The sequence below is a fragment of the Artemia sp. Qi Xiang Cuo genome, chromosome 9, assembly GCF_049724085.1.
Source record: "Artemia sp. Qi Xiang Cuo chromosome 9, ASM4972408v1, whole genome shotgun sequence".
In the NCBI taxonomy this organism is placed as follows: Eukaryota; Metazoa; Arthropoda; class Branchiopoda; order Anostraca; family Artemiidae; genus Artemia; species Artemia sp. Qi Xiang Cuo.
Window position 1 is genome coordinate 56807497 of NC_142802.1, and position 12986 is coordinate 56820482.

The window sequence follows — 12986 nt, forward strand, 5'->3', positions numbered from 1 at the left end:
ATGTAACTGAACCCCTGTATAACCGAAACCCCGTACAACTGAACCCCCCATGTAACTGAACCCCTGTATAACCGAAACCCTGTACAACTGAACCTCCGTGCTACTCGACCCCATTTAACTAATCCCCGTGTAACTGAATCCGTATGTAACTGAACCCTCGTGCAACTCAACTCCCTCAAAACACTTTTTAGCCATTTCTTGTTAATTGTTTTTATTTCTAAACTATTTAAAATTGACAACACTGTACAAATCATCACTTGTGTATTATACAGACCACATCGGCGAGGTAAAGCTAGGTCAAGTCACAATGTCATTCTATCGTTACTTTTCAATTAAGCTATTGAATACCTTCTACCAATTTCTATTGTAGGCGTCAAATCTATTAAGTATCTGAGAATATTCTTTGTATTGTTGATGCAAGCATCCCATTCTTTAATTACCCGTGAGGCATTCTTAACCATCGCAATACCTTTACGCAAATACCTTTTCGCAAAAAATTTGCAAATCTCGTAAACTAAAGAAGTAATTACCCTTTTCAAAAACATTAGTCGTTCTATTAATGAACCCATGAAACGAAACCAGTCTGATAGCATCACACAATCTCGCTCCTAGCTCCAAAAATAGAATGCATGTAGCGTTCGTAGTAATAGGTTTAAAAACATATTAGCCAAGTTTAAAAAAAAAAAACATACTAATCAAGTTACAGATGAATGACCACGGATTTAACCTAAAAAAAAACTTGTTTATCATGAACTAGAAATCTACGTCAGAAAAACTTGTCCTTAAAGTGCGTAAATCTCTTGGCAAAGGTGTAATGCCCTGTAGAATAGAATACCTACCAGAAAAACATGTTTGGTACGGGGGCGTACGCAAGTAACATGGAGATTGCTATACGTCTCGTAGAAATGGTACCTCTTACCCTACTTGGGGGGAGGGGTTGTATCAATGACAAATTTGAATACTCGAAAATCCTCTTAACACACCTGATGTGGTTGAAGATTTTAATAACTGCAGTTACTGACCAGAACTCTCATATTCCATACTCCAGGGTAACTCGTATTGATGATGCTGCTATCTATTGTATAACCCTTTATAATCATTTTTGGGAAGGGAAAGAAGAGCTCGGCTCTTACACGACCTGAATCTCGTTTTAGCAGTTGGGACTGTCGTCGCTAGATGAAAAGAATGGCCTTAAGTGGCCAAGTATTCAGCTCACCTTTTTTTTTTTTAAAAAAAAAAAAACGTTTCTTCTGTCCGTGAAATTGCGTTCAAATTAAACACACGCTTCTTTAAATGTCGTGTTACGCGTATTTAAATTAATATATTTTTGACTTTAAGGTGACAATCGTGTGCAAAAGAAGAAACTCATAATCCCATAGAAACTGCTCCATTTTCTGTTGCCTTCTCTCTCTCTTTCTCCCTCCCCCTCTTTATCTTTTCTCCATTTGCTACTAAGCTGTCCAATAGCCACCCTAGGTTAGAGTTTATGTGTAACTTTACTCTTTTTTTAATTTAGTAGACAAATTATAAATATTAAACGAGTTTTTTCTATACCTCGCCTTTGTCAAAATTGATTGAACACTCATTAAATTTTCCCTTGTACAGTTCTTCAGAAATTCCACAGTATAGACTGCCATTTGACGTTGTTGACTTTGAAGTTGAACTCATGAAAGACCTTGGAGTCAAAATTGTCCACAAGAAAAGACTGTCTGTTGAAGATTTGACTTTACAGGTAAGACGGCGAGAATGTCTATCTTTAGAAACTCGATTGATCTTTAGATTTGTGTTAGTTGCAAAGATATAAATTTGTTTGTGAAGCATTGTTACAGTGTATTTCTTTTGTCTCCCCGTTTTCACTTTATCATAGATTTAGGCTGAGGTGAATCTCAAATATGCTACATGTGCCGTGCTGAGCATACTATAGATGGTATTCAAATTTTGGTTAACAATTTTTAATTAGTATCGCAGAATTTAAAGTTGCTGAGTTTAGGTTTAGAGTGCATCCTGGATTAGGCCAAAAAAAATTTTTGCTACAATTTTTTCCAGATTTCTCATTTATGTATTTTTTTGTGAAAATGTTTTCCATTTTTGTTAAAAACTGAACATTCTAGAAATTCCAAGAGGTATAAAAACCAACCCAACCCTTCTTCCCATAGGGTTTGTGCATGTAAATCAACCTACCTGTTTAAGGGCTAAGCAGTTATGTTTTTACTACTAGGTGTCTTGAAATCGGGCCTCCTAAAATTAAAGTTCAGGTGATAAAATTTGGCTTCACCCAAGGGCGAGTTCTCCGAATTTTGCAGTAATAGTTTTCGAGTTCCTAATAGCTTGTCCACTTGTTGGTTTAAATTTTTTTTACTATATCTAAGATTTTTGTCAGGTTCTCGGAATTTCGCATGAACACTTTTCAAAATTTTAATAGCCTTTTCATTTTTTTCATTTTTTAAGATTATTACTAAGAAATTTTAAGTTTCTGCTTGGTGCAGTTTACTTGTTTATTGAACGGATAAGCACACTCCCAAATTTAACATTTTTTTTTTAAATGAAAATCGCTGAGCAGCCACTTTTGCTGTTCCTTTCTCCGGTTTTATTCGGCCTGAAATATACAAAAGGGCTGTTCTTTTACTCATCTATGTGCTAAGATCTTACTTCTTTTGACAAAGAACGCTTAAAAGTGAAATCTTAGCACTAAGATCTTACATCTAATGGCGTTCTTTTGCAAACGTCGTTCATCATTCTGCTCTCATCAGCGGTCTGAGAACAATGATGAGTATATCATCAAAGTTCTCGCATCATTGTTCTATATGGTAGCACACTTTCTGCTAACATCAGTGAGCTGTAAGATCTTAGAACAAAGATGAGTTAAAAGAATGGAAATCTTTGCAGAAAGATGTGAGATCTTAGATGTAAGATCTTAGTGTAAAATAACGGGCCTAAACAGTTGCGAATACGAATTGACTGCGTCGTGTACGGGTTTTTTAGTGTTAAGCGCATAATCATTTGCTTTAAAAGGATATATCTGAAATAGTGTTTTCCCACCAGTGTTTCCCCTTTATATTTAAAATGTGTGATATGCGTCCCCACAGGGGTGTGACAAGAGTTTGGTGGGAGTACGCATCGCATGGAGTTCGGTGGGGATATACCCTGTATCGACGGGAACTGGAATTGAAATTAACAACCGGAGAGCCGAATTCTGACGGTCTGTTGTCTCAGAACAAAAAATGCTATCCTTCTTTGTTGATCCAAGTTCTTTATTATTAATAATAGATCTTTTATTTGTAATTTATTATCAAAATCTGCACTGCTCTTTTATTATTGTTTTATGCGTGTAGGCCTACCAAAAAAAAGTTTAATAAAGTGCATCCATACTTTCATGAACCGTACTTTGTGACGCAAAACTTATAAAAAGTTATAAGTCTGAGAAACACCGTCTAAAAACAAGGAGTTTTGGCTCAAAATGAGAAAAGAAGTTTTGGCTTACATTGAAGTTTCGACGACTATTTAGCCGTCTGATAGTTTTTCAAGACCGACTTTGGCTACGTTCAGATTAAAATCTACTAATGAAAATCCAACATTCTTAAGGAAACGCCAAAGGATCTTTTTTCTAAAATGATTGGTACACAGGCAAGCACACAAGAATATTTTGTGGAGGGGGAGGGGTTAATAATAAAAGAAAAGTTTTATTTGATAATTTGAATAAGAAGTGTCCGGAATTCGGGAAAATTTAGGATTTTAGAAGCGGACTGGCCCCTTGATTCTCTCCCCACTGCATGCATTTCGGTTAGCAAATTATTATAAAAACTAGAAATCTATCTCCATGTCAAATTTTCTCTGTTATTTGAATCATGTGCTTTATCATTTTGAGTTCTGAATAGGATATATTCTAAAAAATTTGCCCCATTATTTGTGAAAATCTATAGTAGCGATTAATCACCTTTCTCTTGTTTTTTCTTTTTCTTTGTTTTTCTGGCTTTCTTTTTTTGGCGTGTGTGCTAATTAAATTTTCTTCAAGCGAAATTGGAATGTATATTTACCTAGGTCACGAATAAATTAAATATATTTTCTTTTCTCAGCAAAAATTGTTGCCTAAGGGTAACCGAAATCCATTGCAAATACATTGTAATCCGTGTTTCATGAAGTTGCGTCTTCACGTGAAAATCCAGGGTATTTCAAACGGTCAGTAACAATTGTCTGACAAACAACGCGTTTTCCCATGCCATTGAGATATATCGGGTGTATGGACATATTTTGATGCAATAGATAAAGCAGCAAAAAACCAATGAAGATAAAATTGATTGAAAACTAAACCATATTGGCTTGCCATAATAAATACAAAATTAAAGAAATAAAGATCGAAAATGGGTTTTTTAAGGCCATCGTGAAACCTGGACGAACAAAACAAATATTTTGGGAGGATAACCGCCTTCCCTTCTCAGCGCTATCGAAAAAATTGGAAGGAAATTCCAGTATTTCCATTGACCTTAAAAAACCGCACTCTCGATATTTATTTCTTCAATTTTTTTTTTTGTGAATATTACTCTGCGGAATAACAGAAGCCCGATCATTTTGTGGTCTTTTTAGTCTTTTAATTTCTGTTGTTCAATTTTGTTGTATTCAGTTCATTAGTTGACTCACCCACAGTGTTATTGCAACCATTAATTGACACTGATAGGGTCTTCATGGGTTTGCGTCAAATTTATCTATTTTTGGTTGCATGCTCGTCACGCGTCAGGAAAAATTTGCTACCTTCATTGAAATATTCAAACTCCTTTGAAAATTCAACTGAAGTTTTTATTTTTTTCCTACTCAATCCTTTGAATGCAACTTGCCGCACCAGTTATGTGGGAGCCTTTTTGTGTCAAAAAAAACAACAGCTGTATGAACCATGGTATAACAGTATATGTGAATATACAGGAAATGAAGTGAAAACCTTAAAGCCAAAAACGAGACTAAGTACCTATGACTCACTTCCACGGGAATGACAGCTGGATGGAAGTCATCTGAACCCGTGTTTTCGTGCCGGATTTCTTAAACGAAGTATGTTTTCGCCTCCATCAACCTCTTATTCATATCTGGTTGAACTTTACAAAGAGCTCTATTTCAACTCTGCCTTGAGACCAGAGTAGAGCTGGATGGAAAAAACCACCTTTTTTTGAACTAATGATTTTTTTTTTCACTAGGATGCGAGGTGCGCATGAGTTCTGCTTCCTTTCTTGGGAAAATGGGCGCTTAGTTAAAGTAATTTAGCATTCTGGAAATGTTAAGTGATAATCCGTTTTGCCTACATAGGAATTGAAACTGTCAAGTTCAGAACGGAATTATTTCAGAGTTTGGCGTTGCCGATGAACTCTAAAAAAAATAAAGCACATTCGGGTGATGGTGTTCCTGCAGGTAAGGCCCAGTCTCCTTCTTTGTAAAAGTCAGATCAGTTTTAGTTTTTTACCAATATTTGTCTTATTTTAGGGAATGAAAGATGACGGTTATAAAGCCGTGTTTCTTGGTATTGGATTACCTAATGGAAAACGAGACCCAATTTTCAAGGACCTCACAGAAGATATGGGGTTCTTTACTTCCAAGGATTTCTTACCAAAAGTATCAGCTGGGAGCAAACCAAGTAAGTTTCTAATATCACTATTATCACAAATTTTATATTAATACTATCACTTATTTTATAGTTTTATTTAATCCTTCTTTTATTGTAAAAAAGAAAATCACCTTAACACAGTGAAACAAAGTTGGAAAATATCGAAAGACCTTATTAATGATCTAGGATTGTAAAATATATGCACCGTGTTTCTTTCTAAGTATCATATTTTACAAATGTTGTGTGGTCTTACAACTGAAATCTAACTGAGAAAATATAAAAATTCACTTTTAGGCGCTGCCTAAGTAAAGAGGCATAATTTTTTTTCTCTGATCATTTTGTACAAAAGGGGTAGTTGTAGAATCTTTGAATGTTGCTCTTTCGATCTAGAATTGAAAGTTCTAGTGCCCCATCATCATGGCCTTTCTTGCTACCTGGGTCCCTGTAAACCCTCAAGACGTCTTATCAAATTTGGAAAAAAGCTTGTTTGAAAAGTCCAAGATCCAATAAATATGCCTTTGGGATAACATGGCCCTAAAACTCGTTGGACAAGGGTCTTAAATTATGAAAATTGTCAATTGTTTACAGATAGCTTTTATAGGTTTTATAAGTATTATCTTGGTTGTCCAGTGGCTTGAAACGTTCAGGTATCGTTCTTGGGGTCAAAAGGATTAAAGATTTTGTTGTGAATGGTGCGGAGGGGTGGTCTGAACCCAGAATCGGGCCAAAAAACTTTTCGTCCCTGATAAGTTTGGATATTCCAGCCGCAAGTACTTGGCCCAAGAGGAACCTATTGTAAAAAAAAGAAATTGGGGCATGATTCCCCCTCTCCCAAGAATAGACACCAAAAAGGGCAGTGGCGGTTCTGGCCTCTCATGCGCCCGTGGAAAAATATTGAATAGCGCCCTCCTTCCGTCTCCCACAAAATTTTCAGGCCGAATTTGAACAAAAATTTTATTTATTAACAAAATCATTTTCAATTTATTATTTGATTAATAATTTATTGTTTGATTGTTTTTTTATTTATTATTTGAATTGTCCCTCCCGTAAAACTGCCAATGAAAAAGAGCCAGAAAAATGATTCCCCGATTAGCTCTAAACTTACTTCATTAAATCCTTGGGTCAAGGAGACCAAATTAGAGAATGAAATAGAAAAAGTTTGTCCTCAAAAGCAGGGCATTACATTGGCACAGAAATTTTTTTTCCGGCTACTTTGTGTGTATGTGATGGTTGTAGTGGGGTGCCCCCCCCCCCCGTATTTCAAATAATACCTATTCTTTGGTTTTTCCATTTGAAATGCCTCTTTTCGGCACATTTATTGAAAATGCCTTTTTTGGGCTATTTTTATTGAAAAGTCAAAAGAGCAACAAGATCGTTCCCTTACATTCTCACAAGTGCCTCTCTCTTACATTCTCGTGAATTGTCGTTCCTGGATGTAATAGTCACTTGATGGCTTGAATAAATGAATTTTCTTTGTAGAGCGTCCATCTGTTACAAATTCAAAATATTCGCCAAGAATACAAGGCCCTTTATGTAAGAACAGTCTGAAGTTGAAGTTCAAAATCTGGGTTTAGGAATCAGTTTTCTTAACTTTCGGATGAAATGAAGCAAAGATAAAATTTTCAGGATAAAAAGTCTCCTTTTCAAAGAGTAAGGCGGAATTGAAAGACAAGAATATGTTTACTCTAAAAAGTTATTATTTCCTTTCCTTTAGACTTGTCCGGTATTTTCTTTATTAGTATTTTTTAATGACAAAAGGCGACTGTTAAATATGTCTCGTTTCTAGTAAAGCGAAAATGACTTTGCCCTTGAAAGGTTTAAGGGAGCGTTTTGGCCAACTCTTATTTGAGGCAATTCGTGTTCGTTTTAAGTTCGATCTAATTGTTCATTTCAATTTCTTTACTTTTAAGGATTCAACTATTTATCCATAGCAGTATCTGTTATCTGTATATGTTATGTAATTATTCAATTCAATTCTTTTAGGTTTCATTCGTTCATTCGTAGTAATTTCAATTTGTTTAAAGTTTGAAGTGCTCTATGACTTTATTTTTGCTCGACCTAGGTTTTAATATGGATCCTTATTTTTCAAATTTTTTTTGTGACAATTTGTTTAAATTAAAAGCAAAATAAGACACATTTATCATTTTCGGATCTCAATAAAGTGCTGATTGTCAAATAACAATGTAAACTAGTCTGTCTTTCAATCAAATCGTATTTGTTAACCATGCTAATTATATTCGGCATTTATATTTTGTACCCGAATTCAATAAAACCAACTTATATGGAAGGGCTGGTTGTTGAAACTAAGGAGGCTCTTATTCCTGAAAATGATCGGAGGGTGACCAGCACTCACTTTGCTACCTTTTCTATCCTTTAGTGTTTATCCCCCTAGCCTCCGTAGCCTTCATGAATTCGGACAGAAATTTTCTGGTAGCTGTTTTCATCAGAATAGTCGAAACTCATTATCCACAGATTTAATTAACAGTGCAGTAAAAAAGCGGGCATGTTTGATTTTGGCTATCCGGTCGTTTTAGAACTTCTTTTGATCGTTCATGTGCCCACAAAGACATCAAATCTTTACCAGGAAGGAGTTGCTGAAGGACTCAAAATCGGTCCAAAAAAGTTTTGCGTCTAATTAGATCGAAACTTACATCAGTAACTACATGGACAAAGGGCTCTCTAATTGAAAAAAAAAGGTTAGTGATGGGGTTTGAACGTAGGCTACCGAAACAATAGGAAGGGTATGGGGGCCATAAAAAGGGCCAATTTTGTTTCCAAAAGGCTTGAAACTTACGTTCGTAAATTATTGGGCCAAGCGAATCCTAATTGAAAAATAAATTTATCGGGAGCATTGGTTCCCTATATTTCCTCTCTTTGTTTTATCTTTCATTCTGTGTTATTCTTTGTTATATGCAGCTGGGTAGATTTGAGACTTAAGAAATTTTGTTTCAGATATGTGTGCCTGTAAACAGTCTTTACCAAATTTACATGGAAGTGTTATAGTTTTGGGTGCTGGAGATACTGCATTCGACTGCGCCACATCATCACTCCGTTGTGGAGCAAAACGCGTGTTTGTGGTTTTTAGAAAAGGTTTCACCAATATTCGAGCCGTACCAGAGGAGGTAGGCCTAAGTCGTTTAGGAAACATTGAGTGTACTTAGAAAAATAAGCGAAATAGAATACGGTTTTGTTATATAGCGACACAGCGAGGCGAAATCTCCAAGGAAAAGAACCTTTCCAATAATTAAATAAAAAAAAACAAGTTTTTTTAACTGAAAGTAAGGAACGACGTTAAAACTTAAAACGAACAGAAATTATTCCGTATATGAAAGGGGCTGTCCCTCCTCAACGCCTCGCTCTTTACGCTAAAGTTTTTTATTACTAAAAAAAATAGAGTTGTGAGAAAGTCAAACTTTAGGGTAAAGAGCGAGGCGTTGAGGAGGGGACAGCCCCTTTCATATACGGAATAAATTCTGTTCTTTTTAAGTTTTAACGTCGTCCTTACTTTCAGTTAAAAAAAACTTTTTTTTTATTTAATTTTTGAACGTTTTTGAATTAACGCAGGTTTTGATTTTGGCTCACCGTACATGAAAAATTAAAAAAAAATGAATATTAATTTTAATTTTATGTGGTTAAAAGGCTTTTTCGAAACTTGTTTAATTTTATTTAGGAACGTTTTTATTAGTAATAAATATACGTAACTTACGAATTAACTTACGTAACGAACCTCTATATTCCTATATTTTTAATACGTATATTAGAGGATTCGCCCCCTAGTCAATACCTTACTCTTTAAGCTAAAGTTCGAATTTTGCAATTCTTTAAAAATGACCCGTTAATCACAAATGCCGTTAATTAGAATAAATAGCTCTTATGAAAGTACTAAATAATCTTTGGCTTAAAGAGTGAGGTATTGACTAGGGGATGAACCCAATCATATACGTAATGTTTTCTGTCGTTTTAAGTTTTGATGTTGCTCCTTACTTTCAGTTAAAAAACTTGTCTTTTTATATATAATTTCTGATCTTTATTTAAATAATGCTGGGAAATCCGGCACCCCCTTCATAGCAATGTCCTGAAAACTCCCTTCATGGTAAGATCCTCCCACATAACCTTCGACCCACACCCCCCCCCAATACCAGAAAAAATCCCCTCTGAAAACGTCTGTATCCTTCCTAATAACGAATACTATATGTTACTACCGGATAGAATCCATAGACTTCAGTCCTCCCCCCGAAGACGTCGGGGGATTCAGTAATCCTGAAAGGCACAGTTCTCACATTGTTAACCCTGTAGAAAAAAACGATTATTTCGAAATTTGCATCGGATGCCTTTGGGAAAAAAATGAACGTGGGAGGGGGCCTAGTTGCCCTCCATTTTTTTTGGTCACTTAAAAAGAGCACTAGAACTTTTAATTTCCGTTCTAATGAGCCCTCCCAAGATATTCTAGGACCACTGGGTCGATACAATCACCCCTGGAAAAAAAGAACAAACAAATAAACATGCTTCCGTGATCTTTCTTCTGGCAAAAATGCAAAATTCCACTTTTTTGTATATAGGAGCTTGAAACCTCCGCAGTAGGGTTCTCTGGTACGCTGAATATGATGGTGTCATTTTCATTAAGGTTCTATAACTTTTAGGGGGTCTTTTTCCCTTTTTTCGAAAATCAGCCAAATTTTCTCAGGCGCGTAACTTTTGATAGGTAGGACTAAACTTGATAAAACTTATATATGAGAAATCAGCAATAAAATCTGATTCTTTTGATGGATCTATTGGTATCAAAATTCCGTTTTCTACAGTTTCGGTTAGCATTGAGCCGGGTCGCTCCTTACTTACAGTTCGTTACCACGAACTGTTTGATAGTGCTCCTTACTATAATTTTTTTGTCCCATTATTAATAATGACTGCTACCGAGAAAATTTAGTTTTTTTTAAATTATATCTGTATGCAATCACTTTCAACTCTAAAAAAGGGCACTAGAACTTTTAATTTCCACTCAAATGAGCCCCTCTCAAGTTTTTACGCCCCCCTCCCATTCTATACGGAGTGGATGGAGAAAATAATACATAGAAATTGCATCGCTTTTACTAGGTGCCTTCAAATTAGGTCACTAACTGAGGCCACCTAGTCAAGCTGCTAGTTATAGAGGAATTTAATAACTATTTGCTTATTGTTTGTAGCTGTGCTACGAACTATTTGATTATTGGTTGTTAGTTGTAGTTAGACCATCCCCATTATTCCTGAACCTTTTTTAGTGAACTGTAATAAGTCAAGCTCCATTTCATGAATTTCAAAATTAATTATCTATAAAACAAAAGATACATGAAATAGATAAGCCTAAGGGCCCACTCAATGAGATTTACTTGATACTGAAATTCAGACCGTTCTGAAATAAGTATTAACTCATAATGGTGATAAGAATTTACCGTTCACCACTTATAATCTAAGCACTGAAATAAACTGACACTAATAATCAATAATATAGTAATACTTAATAAACCAATACTATCTAATACTAGAGTAGAGGAGGGGGTACCAGCCCCATCCCTCACCCCTGCTGCCATCTACAATTTAGTCTAACTCTGTCAGTACACCAAATAAGGGCATAGCCTCCCTAGGGAGAATGATTACGTAATGGGGTCAATGACCTCTTTTTCCAAGGTCGATTTATTTGATGTTTCTATGTGTAATAACTCCAGAACGAAGGTTGCACATGCGCATTGAATTCTAACGGGGGCAATGTTATTGATCTAGGACTCGAGGGGGAAGTGAATTTCCGAGAACTTGATTGCATAATCGTTCGCGAATGTCATGGTGTCCAGAAATAGTATTTGTTGTTGTTGTAAGTGCACGCTCTCAGCGAATGCTATGATCCAGGAATAGTATTTGTTGTTGTTTTGGTCATGTACATGCTCGAGGCGAATGTCATGGTGTCCAGAAATAGTATTTGTTGTTGTTGCTCTCGAGCCAAAATGTTATGACTTTCCCGGAAACAGTTAGATCACGTGTTTCCTTCTCAGCCAATCAGCGAGTCGGATACATCCTCCTTCTCAGCCAATCAGAGGGCTGCTTATACATTAGCAGCGGAGTGAATATAAGGAACGGGTTTTTTTCTCAAGTTTTATTAGTCGGTGATTAGAATTCAAAGGAGTGAGAACAGTTTTGACTTTACTCATTTGGATATATATTTGTGTGTGTGTTGGCGATGAGTGGACTGTTTACACTATTAGAAGTTGATAGTGGAGTTGCTGATAATAGTACAAGAGCACCAAACATTGCGGTGGAAATAACAATAGGATCGTGGCTTTGTCTGGAATGGGATGCAGTATATGCAAGATATGTGATATCCTTGAGCAAATTTAAAATGGAGGATCAATTATGTTTCACCGCAAAAGTTGATATAGCACATGTGAATAGACTTCAATGTGCTTTAAGTGCATTAGTGAAAGATATTGAAGACAATAAACTTTATCACTAGTTGTACATGCTTTTCTGGTTAGAACTAACGAATCAAGGTCAGTCTAGAGTCAGCAGTTGGAGTTAAAGGACTGAAAAAATGAATAAATTTGAGAAAGAGATAATTAGATCAAATCTAGTGTTTATGGAAAAACATTTGATTTTGGATGACGATTTATCTCAAGTTATATCTTCAGCGCAGTATATTCTATTGACGGGGAACACTTGACAATATTATGAGGAGTGATTCCCCCCCCAGGGGTCTCTTGCCTGAAACTTTTAAGATGTGACTCAAATGCTTATACTCAATTTATTGATATATTAATTGGAACAAGGCAGAATCATATTGTGGATATACTTTTGAAAACATTGCCAATGGATTCAATGTAGATGGCTCCCCCATCATTCGAAAGAGGTAACGTCACAGAGCTACTCCTCTCCCATGTCCCTCACATTGAATTTATCGAACGAAGAGGATCAGTTTCGTTTTAGCTGTGAATGAGTTGACATTGGAAACCGAAAAATGTTCTATATATGTCCATTGTGCATGTACACTCTTGGCAGTTGGAATCAATGTGAGAATTGTATAATTATTGATGACTATAGTGAAAAGTGTAAATTATGTAATCCTTGTAAATTACATAGAGGCTATGCAGTACAAATTAACGGATGTAATTCATGTCTTGAGGAGGTGTGTGACTCTCATCCTAGAGGGCACCTGTGCTCCAATCGTCACCATGATAAATGCGATCAGTGGGAGAATACTGACCCCGCTATGATTGGAAAGAATTCCAAACGTAATTTTAGTTTTTTTATATGTGATTGATATTTTCGTGGCTTTTAATTAGTCTGGGAAGAAGAGTCGGGTCTAAGATTAGACTGTTGGGGTAACAAGACAATCTGGTTTCAAAAGTCTGACTGTGACGGAACCTCCTACTATGATTAT

General features: G+C 35.9%; 1 protein-coding gene across 1 annotated transcript in view; it reads left to right on the plus strand.

Annotated features, from left to right (window-relative positions):
• Window positions 1-1609: 1609 nt before the first annotated feature.
• su(r) (dihydropyrimidine dehydrogenase su(r)) overlaps window positions 1610-12986 on the plus strand; it is a 73167-nt gene continuing 61790 nt past the window's right edge. The window contains exons 1-3 of the mRNA XM_089094751.1: window positions 1610-1732; window positions 5464-5614; window positions 8537-8706. Coding sequence (XP_088950877.1) covers window positions 1667-1732; window positions 5464-5614; window positions 8537-8706 — 387 coding nt within the window. The 5' untranslated portion in view covers window positions 1610-1666. The remainder of the gene's footprint in view (window positions 1733-5463; window positions 5615-8536; window positions 8707-12986) is intronic.